General features: G+C 35.2%; 2 protein-coding genes across 5 annotated transcripts in view; one reads left to right on the top strand and one right to left on the bottom strand.

Annotated features, from left to right (window-relative positions):
• The window catches only part of LOC141379097 (uncharacterized), a 47,011-nt gene that overhangs the window by 18,110 nt on the left and 9,149 nt on the right, over positions 1–19,752 (top strand). The gene's annotated exons all lie outside the window — the stretch shown is intronic.
• polr3gla (RNA polymerase III subunit GL a) lies at positions 5,563–15,503 on the bottom strand. Of its 4 annotated transcripts, none has more exons than XR_015515890.1 (8): positions 15,372–15,499; positions 15,050–15,177; positions 13,234–13,363; positions 11,110–12,988; positions 10,129–11,052; positions 9,924–10,000; positions 9,137–9,262; positions 5,563–6,286 (listed from the first exon to the last, which is right to left on the bottom strand). XR_015515890.1 is itself a non-coding variant. In NM_001004639.1 (8 exon segments), coding segments are annotated over 7 exon segments (666 nt in total). In that variant the 5' UTR covers positions 15,170–15,177; positions 15,372–15,473; the 3' UTR covers positions 5,566–6,199.

A 19,752-nucleotide genomic window follows, 5' to 3' on the forward strand; every position in this document is an offset into this window, starting at 1 on the left:
TAATATATTTCTTCAAGATATATTAATATATATATATATATTCTAAAATCATAGTACAAATCATCATCATTATGTTTCCTCACAAAAAACAAAATAAACTGAAAACATTTCGATCTACAAAAAATTAATTCTACTTGATATTCAATGCAGAAAGAAAAAAAGAAAGAAAGAAGAAAGCATCAACATCAGGTCAGATGTACAGTATGATCTGCTGAGCCTGACAAAACAAAAGTGACTTCTACCAAAAGTGTAACGTGTAACACGTGTAACGTTTGTGGGAGGACACTGTGTTCTCTCTGCTTCACCACAAAAGCACGCTGAGCTCATGCGGAGGAGGAAATCATACATTTGCACGTCTACATGTTTTTCACTTGTGTGTCAACAGTATCACCTCTTTATGTAACCAAATCATCCTGGCACTTCACTATTACGAGTCGTAGTATTGAACAAACTCTAAAATTCATATTGTCAAAGCTGCCTGCCTGCAGTGTGCATGAATATTGATTGTGTTATGCATGGCATACTGACATACTTTTGGGGGTCTTTTATATTAAGTTTGCTGACAGAGTGAAATATATTGTGTTCTCCCTGCTGCACAGCAAAACTTCAGAGCTTACAAAAATGTCTTAAAATTTTATACTAAATCAAATTAACCTTATGAGTCCATTGAATTATATTATGTTAAACTGACTTAAAACAGCTTATATAACTTATAAAATTGGTTTAGAACATGATTATCTTAGTTTAATAAGTTACAGTGACCTAAAATTATATGCTGTCAGGACTAATTGATGATTAATGATTAAATTTTTTTTTTTACATGAGATTGCATATACATTTTGTCATAAATTAAAAAACACATGGTGAAGCAGTGGCACAGTAGGTAGTGCTGTCGCCTCACAGCAAGACAGTCGTTGGGTCGCTGGTTCAAACCTTGGCTCAGTTGGCATTTCTGAGTGGAGTTTGCATGTTCTCCCTGCGTTAATGTGGGTTTAATCCGGGTGCTCCAGTTTCCCCCACAGTCCAAAGACATGCTGTACAGGTAAATTGGGTGGGCTAAATTTTCTGTAGTGTATGAATGTGTGTGTGGATGTTTCCCAGAGATGGGTTGCGGCTGGAAAGGCATCCCCTGCGTAAAAACTGGCTGGATAAGTTGGCGGTTCGTTCTGCTGTGGCGACCCGGATTAATAAAGGCACTAAGCCGACAAGAAAATGAATGAATGAATGAATGAATAAAAAACACACAAACAGATGTAATGCCTCTCTATTTTTCTGAGGCCTTAAATAAATAAACACGGACAAAACTTTGTTGAAAAGCATACATTTTTAGTAATTAAAAGTCCCTTCAGTCGAACTGCAAAAACATTAATGCTTGCTTTTTTCTCCCTCAAATCTCAAATTGAGGGTTTATAAAAAGTAAACATAAGAACTTTGCATTTTAGATAAACATTTACAGAAACATAAATTTGTGTAAATATATAATGCTTTTATTTTAATAGATTTGAAGAGTTCAGGTGCAAAAATGATGCAATTTTACAGCCTCCTATGTTTATGTTGTTATTTCACTTTAAAGGCAATGAGAAAAATGTATTCGCTACTGTTAAAAGAAAAAGTACTGAGCCTACACACAGAGAGAAAATAAAAAACGCTCATTTTAGAAGAAAATATCAAATGGCATTTAGAGGTTATTGTATATAAACTCTTAATTTATTGTTTTTTATATTTTATATACATGCTCATTTATTAATAAATTTATTATATTGTTAAATTAACCGTTTAAATATAATCTTACTAAGACATATTATTGGACGACTTTTATTTTAAAAATAGCTTTTTATTTTAAACAAAATGAAAAGAAAGGTTATTTCAGAAAATTTTAACCTGGCTCTTAATTTTTTCTCCCAAAGATGTAGTGGCAACTAAAATCAATTATGTGAGCAAACTGCTTTATTTAATTAAAAAAATTCATTCTTTTTTTTTTTTTTTTTTCGGTTAAGTCCCTTTATTAATCTAGGGTCACCACAACTTATCCAGCATATGTTTTAAGCAGCGGATGCCCTTTCAGCTGCAACCCATCACTGGGAAACATCCACACACACTCATTCACGCCTACCCAATTCACCTACTGCATGTCTTTGGACTTGTGGGGAAAACTGAAGAAACCCACGCGAACAAGCGGAGAACATGCAAACTCCACACAGAAACAAGTGACCCAGCCGAGGCTCGAACCAGTGAGGCAATCGTGCTTCCCATTGTGCCACTGTGCAGCCATTAATTTTAAACATATTTTACCTAAATATTAAAACAAAACACATTAATTAAAACAGAAAGATACTGTGTGTTTTTCTAACTATTATTTCTTTTGAATAACATCACAGCTGTTACAGATAAATGTGCATTTTCACTTTTGGCACTGCAGGCATTTAACTACAGTATAAGCAATGCATATCTTTATTCAACAAAACCGCAAATCAAGACGCCCAGTATGTTAACCAGCTTTTTCTACTCTTTGACATTTGTTGACGTCTCGGTCACCTCACATTAGGATGTACTCTCCCCTCAGGTGATATATCTGGATTTGGATCAGTTTGTTGATACAGCCTTGTCCTTCGCGTGACATAACTTAGAATAACATGTTTTCGGATGCGCTGATGGAAAATGTAGCGCTGCAGGTCTGTTTACAACTTAAAGACACTACGTGAAGCAATATGCAGGAAGTGAAGTCAGTGCGGGTCATTGGAAAATGGCAGTTAGAACAGTGTCTTGCAAATGCATGAATATCAGTTTGAAGCATATGTCTCCTAATTGCACCATGTAAGTTGCTATGTATTGACATTTGTGGCTTTAGACCACTTAAAATGTAGCACATCTGAAAATTTACGAGGCAAAATGTTGCAGCCCCTAAAAAGAAAATAAACCATTCACAAAGATGCCAGAATAATAGACGAATATCAAGACTTGTTGAACTTAATACACCCTAAAGCATTAGTAAGAACTATAAAAAGGTTAAAGACAAATATATTGTTGCCAAATAGCATACCAGATGGCACATTGAACATTGGTGAAACATAAACTGAATGCACCAATATGTTTTTATAGTTTATTACGTTGCTGCTTTGTGTAAACTTGATGCACTGCAAAACATGTCGAAGCTTCAAAATCATGTGACTTTTTATTATTGCGTGAAGTTGAACTCAAAAGAGAACTTATGGGAGTTCATTTTACATGGTAAATATTGCCACCTGCCGGCTGCTAATGATATATACTGCTTTTAAAAAGTTAAATCACCCAAAAAATAAAAAAAATATATATAATTATAATTAATAATTGTTACCCATCCAAACCTGTAAGTGCAGGGGTGTCCAGACTCGGTTCTGGAAAGTCGGTGTCCTGCATAGTTTGGCTCCAGCTTCCTTCAAAATACCTGCCTGGAACTTTCTAGTATACCTAGAAAGAGATAGATTAGCAAGTTCAGGTGTGTTTAATTGGGGTTGACACTAAAATATGCAGGACACCGGCCCTTCAAGACCAAGTTTCAGGCAGCCCTGTGTTAGAGTTTTTTTTTATCTTCTGTTTAACACAAAGGCCAGTTACTGAATTAGTGCTGAACTTATAGTAACTGAATTCATAGTATTTCTTGCTACTAATAATATTTACATTTATATAGCACTTTTTAGACACTTAAAGAACTTTACACATTTGGGGGGAATCCTCTCATCCACCACCAGTGTGCAGCATCCACCTGGATAACGTGACGGCAGCCATATTTCGCCAGACCACACACCACACACCAGCTGATTGGTGGAGAGTAGACAGAGTGATGAAGACAATTATCATATGGGGGTGGTTAGAAGGCCATGATGGACGTTAAAGTCTAGATCGGATATGCAGCCGGCCGTAAGTGCGATATGCACATATGGCAGCATTTTTTTTATGACACTGTATAACAATAATTAATATTTTTACAGTACTGTGACAATTGGGTTTAGGGTTGAGGTGGGGGTAGGCATTAAAAAATACAATTTATTGCGTAATTTAACAGATAGCATAAATAATACTTGGTACAACTACTGTTTTTAAGTTACTGTGACGGTTGGGTAGGGTTGGGGTGGGGGTAGACGTTAATATATTACAACAAATGTAAAATTTGATAAATAATGTAAATAATTCTTGATAACTTCTGGCCGCAACCATATCCGATCTAGCATATCGCTCACTGAGTCCCATCAATATATTGGGGTGTTGGGACCCACACAGACCACAGGTTAAGCGCCCCCTGCTGGCCTCACTAACACCACTTCTGAAAACAAACCTAGCTTTCCCATGTGGTCTCCCATCCAAGAGGGGTCTGGATGCAGACCTGGTGCAGTGCAATTTGAGCTGCATCCAATGCTTTTTAATGCGCTCAGCTAACCCCACCCCTAACCCTATCTGTCACAGTGACATCACTCACTCCATTGAGTGCATTGTGTCTGACATTGCATTGCTAAGTGATGCAATCTCAGCTTGTATCAAAAAGGGTGCATCCAGATACTATTGTCCCATCCAGGTACTGACCAGGCACAGCCCTGCCTAAATTCAGTGGGCGACCATGTGAGAGTTGCACAGAGCTAGCTGCCGGCTAACTACTACTACTACAACTACTACTATGGATATGGATTTCTGCTTTTTTCAACATTTTTAAAAATATATTGTTCAACAGAAGAATTTTCATTTTTATTTATTTATTTTTTTTTAAATAAAAGATTACCACCACTTGAGTATGATGTAATGGTAATTAAAAATGTTTTAGACAAACTATGCCTTTAAATCCTATACCAACTAAAACCATATCTGTTTAGTAACTTTCTACTTACTAATAGGTTAATGTAATAAAGCAAATAATGTTTCGATTGTTATCATTTAAAAAAACATTCAAAATGCATAAACCACACATAGAATACAATATTTTGTCATCAAATATCTAGATTTGTGTGTTTGGTTGGTGTGTACTTACACAATTACTTGTTACATACATATTTATGTTGCAATGGTTTGTCAGTAAATGTAAAAATTCTGTTTCAAAGTGTGGTTGAGAAAAATAATTACTTCTTCCTCTATTATGTATTTTGCGAGGTCTTGATTGTTTTATGTATCTCTTCCAAGTCAAAACTAACCTGAATGCATTCAAGAAAGCTCAAATCGAAATATCATCAATTATTCATATCCATATTAATACAAACATATGATACTTTTTAATTCAATAATACAATAGAAAAATCTCTTAGATAAAATTTTCCATAATGCGGAGGAGGAAAATATTCAATCTGTCAAACTGAAAGTGTCATAAAAGTGCTTCAGATGACATTACATGTTACGTAATAACAAAATCTTCCCCTGTAAAAGAAAAACAAAAGTGTCAGAAAAAAAGGAGGTCAGAATATTTAGGTAAGAAATTGGTTGGAGTTGTTAGGGTATCTGCTGCGTAAAACATATGCTGGATAAGTTGGTTCATTCCGCTGTGTCAACCCCAGATAAATAAAGATGCTGAGCCAAAGGAAAATAAATGAATGAATACAATAGTCAAACAGCAAATAGTTCATTTATTTCAAATATTTGATTTGAGATTTAGTATATACCATGATTCTATATTTGAAGTCTAACAGATTTTTAATATATCTTCCAATATATTTGAATGTCCAAGAATGGTTCAAATTGATCATCTCTGTATCATTTATCCAGTTTTATTTGTTGTTAATAACATATATTTCACACTCTCAAAACATTTAAACAGATACTCAAATAGAGCTGAAATTCACAATTCAAGGCATCATCAGGTGTAAACAGGATATGCCTTTAATATGAAGGCAAACAGTCTGTAGTGTCTTTTCCTATCTTACAAAGAGGATTAATCACATATGATCCCTTTCCCATCAGAGATGTCCAATTACAGTAATAACACTTAAAAGCACACTGAGATTGTCTTTCAGTTAAATTCCAGCACACGTGTGAATAGCAGCAGTATCTGTATGTCCATCACACAGTTTATGTGAAAGAGCTCAGAAATCACAGAAGAGCATCTCAATAGCAGCACTGTATCTCTGGGTCTTAATAATATTAGTTGTAAAATCGATTTTAGTCAATTGTCATTATGAAGACCTACTTTCAGTAATATGCATCCCACAATGATAAATTAAATTAAAAGGCCTCTTGAAATGTATTAGTAGACCGCTTCGTCCATGTTGTCATCACTATCCCCTCCAAAATCCTCTCCGTTGTCAAAGTAAGACGCAATGTAGTCTGTCTCCTAAAAGAGAGTGCACATATTCCAATGTTAAAAATGCTTAACAAGGACCATTTCTATGATCATAAAGTACCTGCACTGTACACTGTAAAACAATGCAGGTTTACACAATTCATTTATGTTGTCCTAAAACAAATTAAGTTAACCAAACAAATTTAAGTGGATTGAGTATAAAACAACAAAGTTGCCCAAAGAAGCCTCAAGAAGTGTGTTGTTTCAACTCATTTTAAATAAGTAGTTTGTGCAAACAGCAAATACATATACTTTTTAGTGTAAGCGGTCGACTAATTACAAGAGGATGATCTTACTAATTAAAACACAGTAAACCCTTAGAAAAGAGGGGTTTAGAGAGACTGGATCCAAGCCTAGTTTCTATTACAGATTTGCATAAAACCTAATGATATTTTCTAAATTTTGGTAAAAAATTGTTTATTTTTAAACATTGGCTATTATTTTAATCATAGAAGACATAAATGTGTTATCTAAGCACTAATGGCAAGGAAAGCCCCTTATAGCTTACTTGATAGTGGCCATGTATAAGGTGTTTCTCAAGGGTTAAAAAAGAAGTAAAACAAACACAGAAATACATTTTATAACCTATCACACAAATAAAGTTAATACATACAAAAAAAAAAAAAAAAACAACTTGTTACTTTTTGTCTTGTTTCTAGTCCAGATATCTAAAAATCTTTAAATCAAGAAGATTTTCTAGATAAGCAAAGAATCTTGTCTTCTTGTCAGAAATAATTAGACAAAATTAAGTGAGTTTTTTTTTTTGTTTGAGTCCCGGCTGGGTCAGTTGGTATTTCTGTGTGGAGTTTGTATGTTCTCCCTGTGTTCATGTGGGTTTCCTCCGGGTGCTCTGGTTTCCCCAACAGTCCAAAGACATGCAGTATAAGTTAATTTAGTAAAAAAAAAAAATGGCTGTAGTGTATGAGTGTGTGTTAATGTTAGAGTGTCTGGGTGGTTTCGAGTACTGGGTTGCAGCTGGAAGGGCATTCCACTTTGTTGACCCCTGATAAATTAGGGGCTAAGCTAAAGGAAATGTAACAAATAAAGTGAAAACATATTTGGACTAGAAGCGAAACAAAAACGCAAGTAAGCAAAGCATATTTGCAGGGTGCACACATGCGTGATTGGGGCTCAAAGCAGCAGCAGCAGCAGTGAATGTGCCTTCAGCACAGCTGGAAGAATTATAGAGGAAAGGAGAACTGGTTTAAAAATATGATTGTGGATGCTGTGCTTTTTTCTGCACAATATTTAGTAAGAGCGTTCTAGCTGTATAGTTATGTCTCTTTTTTTGTTGTTGCTTTTTCTGCGAGGTTGAATATTAACAACAAAACCTTCAATTTAACATCATGACATACTTGAAATGCCTTATTTTTGTTAATTTTATTGTAGTCTAGTTTAGTGGTTCCCAAAGTGGAGGTCAGGATAATGGTCAGGATAATTTTTTTTGTGTCCCCGGGGGTGATTACGTTATATTAAAGACACAGCAATATCGTCAGATGCAGTAAATTGATTTTATGGCACCAGGTTAAACTTTCTGACACTGCCACAACTAAACATGGAGGATGGTCTCCGAGTGGCAATCTTCAAAATTAAACAATGAATAGACAAGGCAGATAATAGACAAGTGCAAGGTTTATATATTTATCCCCACCTCAGAGGATATTGGGGGTCACAAGTCACTGGTATCATTATTTTGGGTGTTGTGGGTTGGGAAAGTTTGGAAACCCATGGTCTAGTAAAGTGTTGATTCATCTACGGTCCACTTGATTGTCATTTTTAAAATATAAATAAATGAACAAATATCCAAAAGAAAAAATGCTCAAAACATTTAGTAAATTATATTCTAAATAAAAAGTTTTTAAAAATATTTTCCCACTAAATACAGACTATTTTAATACCTGGAGCAGTGGTAAAGGGGCCAGGGCTAGGCTAGGGTCTAAATTTGAAGCCTGTGAAAGGCTCTAGGTTACAGTTTGTGGTTTCACAGAGGAACTGTGAATTCAGATTTCCAGATGAACAGATCATATGTTTTTGAGTTGTGAAACAAAATATGGTATCCTATGATGTCTGCTGCATCCTGTTCCAAAACACCAATCTCTACAAATAAACACATAACCTCAAATGTAAAAAAATAACATGTGACTTTAACATACGTTTGTATGTTATGATACTAATGATGCTGCGACAAATGTACAAATGTAATGTTGATGGCAAAATTATTAGCCTTAACAGCATAATAATAAAATTATTTTGAAAAGTTAAAAAATTAAAAAATGTTTAACTTTTCAAACATTTCCCAAGTGAATAATAGATCAAGAACAATTTCACTGATTTTGGATTTTTAAATTTATATATTTAACAGGGGCAATGCTCATTAATCAACAGTAAAACTGTAAATAAGCCAGAGTTAGCCACAAGGGCTAATTTTCATATGTTGCCGCCTGCTAGATTTTAAAAATCAGATTTTTTTTTTGTCAGTATTATTGGCCCCTTTATTTATGCTAGTGTAAATGGCGGTTCATTCTGCTGTGGTGAAGCCTGATAAATCAGGGACCAAGTCAAAGGATAGTGAGAGAGTGAATGATTAACTAAATAAACTCTGTTAAGCCTTTAAATGCCAGTTTAGACTGAATACTCACAAAATAACTAGTAAACTATTAGGTACTGTCATCATGGCAAAGACGAAACAAAGGAGTTTTTAGACGTTAGATTCGTTTTTCAAATATGAAAAACACACTTGTGAAATATTGGAAAAGTCATAAAAAACTCACAAAAAGGGCTGAAGTTTTGCCTTCAACTGTTATATATGTAATTATATATAAAAAATATTTTTTTTCTTACATCCTCAAGCTCCTCTTCATCATAATCTTCCTCCACTTCTGGCTCCTCCTCTTCGTCATCATTCTGTTTCTTCTTCTTCCCCTCATCCTCCTCTTCCTCAGAATGCACTTCTTCCTTCTCAAGTGTCTAAATATGATTCCACAATATTGACATTACTAACATTTGCTGTGTTTATACATATATTATATTTATATATAGAGAGGTCACACACTGAGTAAATTAAGTGTGCACCATCTTTGGCACTTGTCATAAATGAAGAAGTTCAGGGTAGAAGAAAAAGATATTAAAAAAACTGATCATTTGTTTCAATTTACTTCAGCTTATCATTAATCCTCTTTTAGTCTTTTTTTACAGTTCATTAAAACTACAACATAACAAATTTTATCCCCGGTTTCACAAACAAGGTTTAATGCTAGTCAAGATTAAATTACATGTTTGAGCTGTCTCAAATCAAAATAACTTGCGGTAAGATGTCTTTAAATACATCCGTATAATTTTTATGTCTCCAAGTGCACACCAGGAATATGTTTTTCTAAGGGCATTTTTATAAATGTGGTTTAAATAGCCTAATTTAACTTAGGCCATGTTAAAACCCCCAATCTCTTCAATTAAACTTGTAACCTTATATGTATAAAATTAACATGTGACTTGATGCTATAATGATGCTGCAACAAATGTACTGTGGAAGGCAAAATGATTAGCCTTAACAGCATAATAAGTCCTAGTCCTGGCTTAATCTAAGCCCTGTTTGTGAAACTGGGCCATAATGTTTTCGGTGGACTCATACCTCTAGTTTTTGAAGAATGTCTTCTTTGGATGCAGCTACTTTTGGTCTCTGCTTGAGTTGCTGCTTGGTACCTGTGACTTAAAATCATATTAAAAACTATGAGCTACTGCTGTTTAAGCATACTTTAGGAAGTATTAAGTAGATGTGATGCAAACCAACACATAATAATAAGACTAATGATAAGAATAATAAGAGTTTCTCTCACTTGTTTTCCGGGGTTTTCGTACTTTAATGCAAAGCTCTTTTGGCAGTCGGCTCCAGTCTGAAATCAATCAGAACATTTTTAGAGAGAACTGGCATTCATGACTATAGAGTGGAGGAACTATGGCGTCACTTTGTAGGCTAATCGTCTGCTACCATAAAACTGGTTCCCTCGTGAAAATCCCTATAGGATTTTCCCATAGGCTTTTCGAAGATTGCAAATAATAAGCTTTGTGTTCAAACACTGTTTATTACACTTACACGTTTTGTCCAGCTGGATAATCCTCACACGAAAATACAACTTTGAGTACTTTTGGGTCTTAAATGCAAACACAAGAGTTGAAAAGCTAACATTAGGCTATAAACAGACTACAGAGCCCTCGGGGCGCTCGTCTGTGACGTCAACACCACCCTATACAGACGACTTATCAAGCTTATTTTTTTAAATAATGCCCATGAAAAAAAAGAGTTAATCTCTCTGTTTATTATATTATAATCCACGCTGTATATTATAAACAAATAAATACGCAAAAAACACATAGACCTATGTGCCTTTTGGATCGTTTTTACTTGGGAAATACATCTGTTTTGCTTTGTCGTTGTTCTAAAAGTTTTAAAACTGCGTGTAAAAATTTGCCTAGACAGTATTATCATGAGAAATATTTAAATAAGTGTATCGCTCGCGTGCACACAGCCTGCTACCTTAACAGACGACAGAAATGAGGCGTGAGGAGGAACAAGTCTATCAAATTCCTGCAAGTTCCATCATGGACACAGAGCAACATTCAATATTCCTTTTATGTCACGAAGTACAGCGAAAAGCAGCCCATACAGTCACATCTGCTATACATTTTATGGAGGAGTGTAAATATTGCAGTTATGACAGAGTTATATGTATTCAGATGAAGAAAAAAAAGACAAAAAATCACTTGATCACGTTAAAATGACAGTTAACATGCATGTATTTTTACACATTTATTGACACGTTTGCATTACTGAGAGCAGGAAAGAAACAGGCTGCACTGGTAAGCAGTATCTTCATAATATCGTTTAATTAAAATAAATAATCATCAAATGAATCTGTCTCGACAGCCTTTACAAGTGAAGGAATTATCTACACACAATCTGAATTCCCAATTAGAAAAACACAACAAACTATAAAATACTATTTATGAAAATACCTAAATAACAGACAAATCCAAATGCCCAACACAAGCGAGCTGCGCTCCAGCCCAGTTCAGCTTGATGACGTATAATGTCTCCGACACCGCCTGGAGTCCCATTTAGCAACTTGATAGCAACCGTCTATTTAAAGAAGCTTGGCCGAATTTAAAATTGAGGAGTGTGTTGTAACTGATGTGTTTTATGTCGTAGAACAAAACGTGAAAGTATCTTTAATTTGTGTTTGCCATGGACCTTATTTAAGCGATTTTACTGAAACCCTTATAAAAAAAACTCATTGACTTTGGGACGAGGGAACCGGAAGTGCTAAAATGCTAACTCGCTTCCGGGTTTTTGCATTCACATTGACGTCATAGTTCCTCCACTCTATAAAATATAATAAATAAGCTGTAGCATAATCAATAACAAATAGTAAATAATCTGAATCTTTGCATCTAATTAGTGTTTCAATTCATGATTATGATTAAGGATTTGTTAAAAAAAGGAATTGCAATGGCTAGACAAATAGATACTCTTTACTCTTTACATTTTTGTAAAGGCCAATTTATATTTTTCAGAATTTTTCTGATGAATAGAAAATTCAAACAAGCATGTTGGAACACTGTAAATGGTTGCTAAATCTAAACGCATCATTGCCAAATGAAATAATATTGAATACAAATGAATACATAATGAAAAAAATATTGATTAATCTCCAAACTTGATATTACACTGTTAACAATTTATGTAAATTTCACAGTATTTACATGTAAAATGAACTACATATTTGACTGTAGAACAGTTATAAAGTATGGTAGTTTAAAGTTACATTGTGGGAAATACTCTCTTGGCTCCAATAAAATACAGTATTTTTAAATTTGCTGTATTTGCAAATACAGTATTTATACTGTAATTAGATTTACAGTAAGTTACTGGAAAACTACTGCCAGTAAGTTACTGTAAATTCTACACTATTTTTTTACAGTGTATATGTCTACAAAACAGCATTACAGCCAAGCAATAATAAAAAAATAAAAGTATTTTCTTGCAACATTAAACTTCTTAAATTTGAGAAAAAAGATTGAAATAAAAAGTTGAGAATTACTAATTAAAATCCAAAACATCTATATTTTAGAGAAGAAAAATCCTAAAAAATTGAGATTATTTAAAGATGCGAATATTTGAATGTGAATATTTACATTAAACTTAGAGTCTTTTTTTCTCTGAAATTAATTACTTTTTTCAGAATTTTACAGACAAATTTTATTTGGTTCAAATTAAAATGACCCAAAAAGCTACTTTTTTAAAGAGTTCTCAACATTTTAGTTAGATATTTTTCTCAAACTTTTACATGTTTTTCTTGTAAATGAAAAACTATTCTAAAAATATAATGAGTTTATTTTTAACATTTTATTTAACCTTTTTTTTCTAAATTTAATAAGTTTAAGCCTAAATTTTAAATTTTTATTATTGCTTTTCAAGATGGTTTACTTATTTTATCATGTCAGATATGAATCCTCTAATTTAAAATAAACAGTTTTGAATATAGTTGATTTTAGATTCCAGGTTTCCATGTTTAACAGCAGGGATCCTCATCTGTAATTGTCACTACTTCATCATCAGCAATGTCTCACCTGGACTCCATTCAATGGTGTTATTCTTTGGCTCTCCAGTTTGATATTTATCAGAGTAACGTGACACATCTAAAAAACAAAAGAATGAAAGAAAAAAAGAGAGACATTCAAAACTGATCTTCAACCATCTGTGTCTGATGATGGGTCGTTGGTTTTGAATATTTTAGTGACTGCCCACAGTTCAAATGCAAATCCAGAGACAGCATGAAATCAAGTCAAGCAGGATCTTCATCTTTTGTGCTCGGTATTGCTGAATTGCCCACTGTTTATGTATCAGCAATTTACATTTATGCATTTAGGGTAATCAATCTTACCTCTCTTTGTTCTGGCTGCTCTAATGTGAAAAGGTAGATTCTTGCTGGATGCTCTCAGTTCCTGCTTAAGAGCGAGCATATATTCCACTTCTTCACCTGTATGCAGAGGCACTGGCTGAAATTGCATAGGCTGAAAGAAAAAAAAATCCAAAAAGTAAATATATAAACATAAATCAATTAAAACATGTTATTAACAATAGTTCCAAATAAAATTGATATGAACACAGACACCATACTAAATGTTATTGCATTATAAACAAAATCTCAGTAAATGTTAGTTTTTGAATCTTTTACGCAGACTGTTAGGACTCTTTTGAATGATAATTGTAGAATGAAATAGTGTGAAATAATTTAGAACAAAATCAGGTAAAAACTAAGTTTTATTTAAGAGTTTGAAACAGCTTTTTATCTAACTTGGAAAGGATAAGAATAAATAAATTGCTATGACCTCCTAAACACCATTATATAAGTTTACCCAGGTGTGTTGACTTCTGCTTCTAAAAACATGAGGAATACGAAAATGCTCCATTTAACCCACTGTAAAAATATCAGTTAATCAACAGCTTTCAGTATTTTATGATTCTCAATTATTTTCCATTCATGTAAGATTTTCGAGATTGCATAAGAGAGCAACTGAGAGAGACTGATTACAAGAACTATAAAGACAGCACTCACACATTGTTGCTGAGTCTTGTTTATCTGTTTGTGAACTTATGACGTGTTTCCTTTGCCTTGTTTCTGACCTATGCTTGTTTGTTTGCCTGTACTGACCATTCACCTGATATTGGACTACGACTCTGAATTTGCCTACATACATCTGTTAGCTCCTGGTTGGGACCATTGCTTGCCTGAGCATCTCTGCATAAAAAACCCTGCATTTCGATCCTCACTTCCTTTGTCCTGTTTCCTTTCACATTACAGTTATATTGAGACATCTGTTTATATTTTCCAAAACAATTAACCACAGAGTTATGAGATCAGAAAAATGTCAGTCAGTAAACATTTGTTATATTTTAAATGAGGAAAATAAACATGCGTTATGGATTTGACAAAAAAAAGTTTGCGAGTTTATAGTAGACACTTTGTAGAAATTCTGTGAAATAAACTGCACAACACAAGAGAAGTGATGCTAATCAACAGGATTAGAGTCGGCTCTCTATAAAATAAAAAAAAACTTTGATTTTATTTTATTTGACATTTTTGCATTTATGAGGATAAAACTTTATGGATTTCACACTTTTCCGTTATGGATGTGACATGTGAAATTGGTAAATCAAATATAATAGTTTAAAAACACTAACAGAAACATTTTGAGCATGTTAAAAGTACTGTAAAATGCTTACACAAAATTTTGAAATAATTTCTCTATTTGGCAATTTTTGGCCAGGTAAACATTTGCATGAAATTACTCAAGATATTGAGAATGTCAGCTTTACAAATTTTTTCTTTATTTATGTTCAGATTTAATGTAGGAAAGTGACTTTTTGGGCATTTTTAGTAACAATATATTATTGGTTTATATAATTCCTATTATTAAATATACCTGATTTGATTACCTGCTTTTTGTAACTCACTGTACACAATAAAGTGTAGGCAATATATCATGTCACACTAATAAAATGTAAAAAAAAAGCCACTTTAATAAGCTTTTTCACCAAAATCTTAAACATTTAAAAGCCTAAAATATGAGAAACACCCATGAGTTACAAAAGACAGAAACTATTAACTTTTTGACAGTGCACTAATATATGTGTAATAACAACCCCTGTAGTTATCATACAATGTAAAGACATTTATATAACTATTAAACACTTACAGGAAAAAGAGGAGAAGGCGTATGAGTAGTTGTAGGTAAAGAATCTCCTCTTCCGAAACCCAGTGCGTCCACATTAAAGGTAAACTGATTCCTTCCACGACCTCTGCTCATCCCTGCCATCACGACACCTTTAAAATCAACAAAATTATTAATATTTTTGTATATTACTATAATAATTAAAATCAGCACATTTATATAAATGAAATATGAAAAATGAAATAGAAATACAACATTACTAGTCAAAATGAAACCAATAAAACTCACAACCACTAAGCTATGGTGATATTTTAGTCATTTCAGATTAATCAAAAGTACAGTTTACCTCGAAATGTTTTTTCAGGTTCAGTGGATGAAACCGGTGTAATTTATGGAGTCGTGAATTCAGCAAAGTCTCTTAGATATCCGCAAAGGTCGACATCTGCCTGCCGAGTGCCATGAATGAGGTACAGTAAAGGACTTGGACACGTGGTAGCTGTGTTTACATCAGGCATAAATCCACGTGGGGTCCGTCTCGGTTTACAGTCCAACCAGAAAGAATCCTCGCTTAAAGAGTTCCTAGCAAAGGCAGCACGCTATTGCATAGCTATTACAACGGTTATTACGAGCATTATAGCATATATGTAAATTGTATTACGTTTGAATACTACGTGTAACATATTTACACCTGAGAGATTTTACTTAATGAGGTGATGTGAGAAATCATCAGTGTTGCGCTTCTTTGGGGGCGGGGCTTTTGGTAATGGTTTAGACATTTAATACATTTAAAATGTATTCATATTTTTAAAAAGTGTGTAGTCTAAGTAAAAGATGTACACTCTTCTAAAAGTCTTGTATTGATTATAAATCAATACAAACTTTGGTGGATGAAAAAAAAAGATTACAATATTTATTTGCTAGTTTATAAATCTTGGAAGAAGTGCTCCATTTTGGTGTCAAATTACAAAGGCATTTAAAAAAGCATAAAATGCACAAAAAGTGTTTATTAATCGATTATTAATTCATTCATTCATTATATCATTCATTCATTTTCTTTTCGCTTAGTCCCATTATTAATCTGGGGTCGCCACAGCGTAATGAACCGCCAACTTATCCAGAACATGTTTTACGCAGCCGATGCCCTTTCAGCTGCAACCCATCACTAGGAAACACCCATACACATTCATTCACACACATACCTACCTAATTTAGCCTACCTAATTCATCTGTACCGCATGGACTGTGGTGGAAACCGGAGCACCCGGAGGAAACCCACGCAAACGCAGGGGGAACATGCAAACTGCACACAGAAATGCCAACTCAGCCGAGGCTCGAACCAGCGACCTTCTTCCTGTGAGGCGACTCAGGAGAGAGTGCTACCCACTGCACCACCGCGTCACTCAAAAAGTGTTTACTTTCTACGAATAACTACACATAGTTAGTGTGCGTATGCGTGTGTGTGTGTGTGTGTGTGTGTGTGTGTGCACAGGAATGTGCAGTATTTATGATACACGTATTTCAAATTTATATTTTAAATACAAAATAGTATTTTGCAATTTGTATTCGATAGGGTTCATGAAAGTGAGTTAATGTTTTTCATCAAAATACTGTAGTGTCTTGTATTTTAGTATTTTTAAAATACTGTAAAATACTACAGCTGAAGTCAGAATTATTAGCCTCCTTTTATTTTTTTTTCTATTTTAAATATTTCCCAAATGATGTTTAGCAGCAAGGAATTTTTCATAGTATGTCTGATAATATTTTTCTTCTTGGAAAGTCTTATTTGTTTTATTTCGGCTAGAATAAAAGCAGTTTAAAAAAAAACATTTTTAGGACAAAATTATTAACCCCTTTAAGCTATATTTTGTTTCGATAGTCTACAGAACAAACCATCAATATACAATAACTTTTCTAATTACCCTAACCTGCCTAGTTAACCTAATTAACCTTTTTAAGCCTTTAAATGTCACTTTAAGCTGTATAGAAGTGTCTTGAAAAATATCTAGTTAAATATTATTTATTGTCAATATGGCAAAGATAAAACAAATCAGTTATTACAGATGAGTTATTAAATCTATTATGTTTAGAAATGTGTTAAAAAAAATCTTCTCTCCAGGTCAAAATAATACAGGAAAATAAGACAAACAACATAAATTCCTACACTGGCGATAACTACAAACCGTCATCGGCTTTTTTAAATGCCAGTAGCTGATCTGCAGTTGCTCTTTATAGTTAAATACAAATTTTGACATAGTTAATCAGTATGAGACAAAAATATTAAATAATACTCCAGTCTACACACTGGTCAAAAACTCCCAACTCGGGTTTTATGGAAGCAAAAAGAGCATTTTTTATGTGTTTTTTTTTATGTGTATTGAAGAGTACAATTGCAAAAAAAAAAATTAAAAATTTATGGAAATGACTAAAACTGAATTTAGTAGTTTTCAAAAATCACGATTTTAAATTTAGTATTGCAGATTTCAGTTGCAAAAATTTTAAAACATAAGACTTTTAAGAGACAGTGGCGATTTTTTTACAGTGAAAATATACAATACTTAATTCCAACTCATTATCTGCCATATATATATATATATATTTAACAGTGATAAAATAAATCATCTTCAAGACAAAACTTTTTGTATGAAATTTGTACAAAATCTATACTAAAAACAAAGAGAAACAAGAGTAAAAAAAAAAAAAAAATATATGAATACCTCCTCATGTACAGTAGAGGTGAATGGGTTTGCAGAGAAGCAGATTTAAACTTGCTCAGAGAAAAGCTGTTGCTATCAAACATTGTAAGTCACTTCAATGGTTAATCGAATATGCCTATAGAAGGTTTGCGAAGAAATTTCACTGAAATTTCATCAATGTAGAATTTTCAAAATACAAACATACAGTATTTTGTTTTGTTATATCTGTGGCTGCAGTATTTTGTAGTTTATTTTGATACAAAAAAATTGAGGTATTTGGTATTTTATTGTAAAATACATTTCTATTTTGCCCAACCCTGTGTGCGCACATGTGTGTGTGTGAGAGTGTAAGAGAAACCTTTTCACACTTAGCTTGATATGTTTGAGAAAATCAGGTCTCACTCAGAACATAGTAAACACAGTAAGTGTATTTCCTCTTCGGATGGGGAACTTCAATGCTATAGTGGATGTTTAATCCACGTATGGGGGATTTCATTTCAGAAAGCTAATCGTCTGAAAGAGTATATAACGGGCCAATGAAATGCCAAATGAGTTGGCAGCGTAAGCTTGCGCACGTGTGCCTTTTTGCAATCAACTCCGCATATAAGCACAGGGAAAGCAAGGAAACGCTATCCTTTTCGCTTCAGAGACTATTACAGCCTTCAGAGAGAGTTGATGAGGGTTCCTCCTGCTGTGATCCAGCGATTTGAGCGAGTGTGTACACGCAGTGGCAGACGGTCGAGCTGGGTTTCTCCCTTGCCTGGCGTTCTTTGGGTCCGGTCCTCTAGAGCGGTGCATATAAAGTTGCAAATTTCACAAAAAGAGCAACACAGTCGTGCAGCACGTCCTTTTCAGGATGGCACTCCGACCGTACGTTTCTGGATGCAGTGATTTCCAGTCCCCGGATGATGGGCACAAGCACTGTGTTGCATGTCTGGGGGTCCAGCATGTCATCATTGCGATGCCATGACTGTTGCACAGTTAAGATCGCGGCTAGCCTTTGCAAAAGGGCGAACCACCCCAGCTGTCCCCTGCACTGTAGCGGGCACTCGGGCAGACCTGAGGGTTCCAGTGGGAGATTATCCGTCGCCTCCAGGCCCGCGGACCTCCCGCTCCTCTAAGCGCTCCATCCAAGCTTCGAGCGGAGGAAGCAATCCATCCAACCAGATGATAGCCCTTACGTTCAATGAAACTGGGGACCAGACGTCCACTGCATCGGAGGGTGGGCTTTCATTGTCCTACGAGAATCCAGGCCCGCTCGCCCCCCTCGAGCAAGTGAACGCTGTCAAAATGGATCCTGAAACGGACATGTTAGCCCTGCTTTCCCGGGCTGCTTCGGCCGTGGGCTTGGAGATGGTTTGTCCCCCAGCTCCACGGACAGACCGACTAGATGGGTACTATGTCGAGGACCAGAGGACTAAGTCCTCAAAGCCTCTCGTCCCCTTCTTCCCAGGGGTGAACAGTAGGCTCAATCAGTCTTGGAGAGCACCTTTTTTCTGCCCATGCTGCGTGTTCCTCCACCCTCACCACTCTTGACGGTGGAGCGGCCAGGCTGTTTCCGCCTTGCACGCTATGGCCACCTACCAGTGCTACCAACCCAAGCTTGCTTCGCGAGCTCCGCACCGCAACCGACTATGCTCTTCAGATTACTAAGTCCGCTGCGTGTGCGTTGGAGAGGACGATGTCCATATTAGTGGTCCAGGAGCGCCAACTCTGGCTAAACCTGGCTGATGGGTGCGAAGTCGACAAAGTCTGCTTTCTTGACTCCCCCATATCCCAGACTGGCCTGTTCAGCGACACTGTCGGTAAATTCATCCAGGAATTCAAGGCGGTGAGAGAGCAGTCTAATGCGATGGGTAATATCATCTATCGGCAGGACCGTAAGCCCGCTCCGCCCACCGAGCCATCCATATCCGCTGCTCCTCGCTGAAGGCGCCTGTCTACAAGAGCTGCCCCGCCCCCGCACGCGCCTTCGGCGAAGCGGCCGTGTCGAGCACCTCAAAAGCAGGCAGCTCCCCCTGCCCAGTGGGCCGT

The sequence above is a fragment of the Danio rerio genome, chromosome 19 (assembly GCF_052040795.2).
Source record: "Danio rerio strain M-AB ecotype USA chromosome 19, GRCz13ab, whole genome shotgun sequence".
In the NCBI taxonomy this organism is placed as follows: domain Eukaryota; kingdom Metazoa; phylum Chordata; class Actinopteri; order Cypriniformes; family Danionidae; genus Danio; species Danio rerio.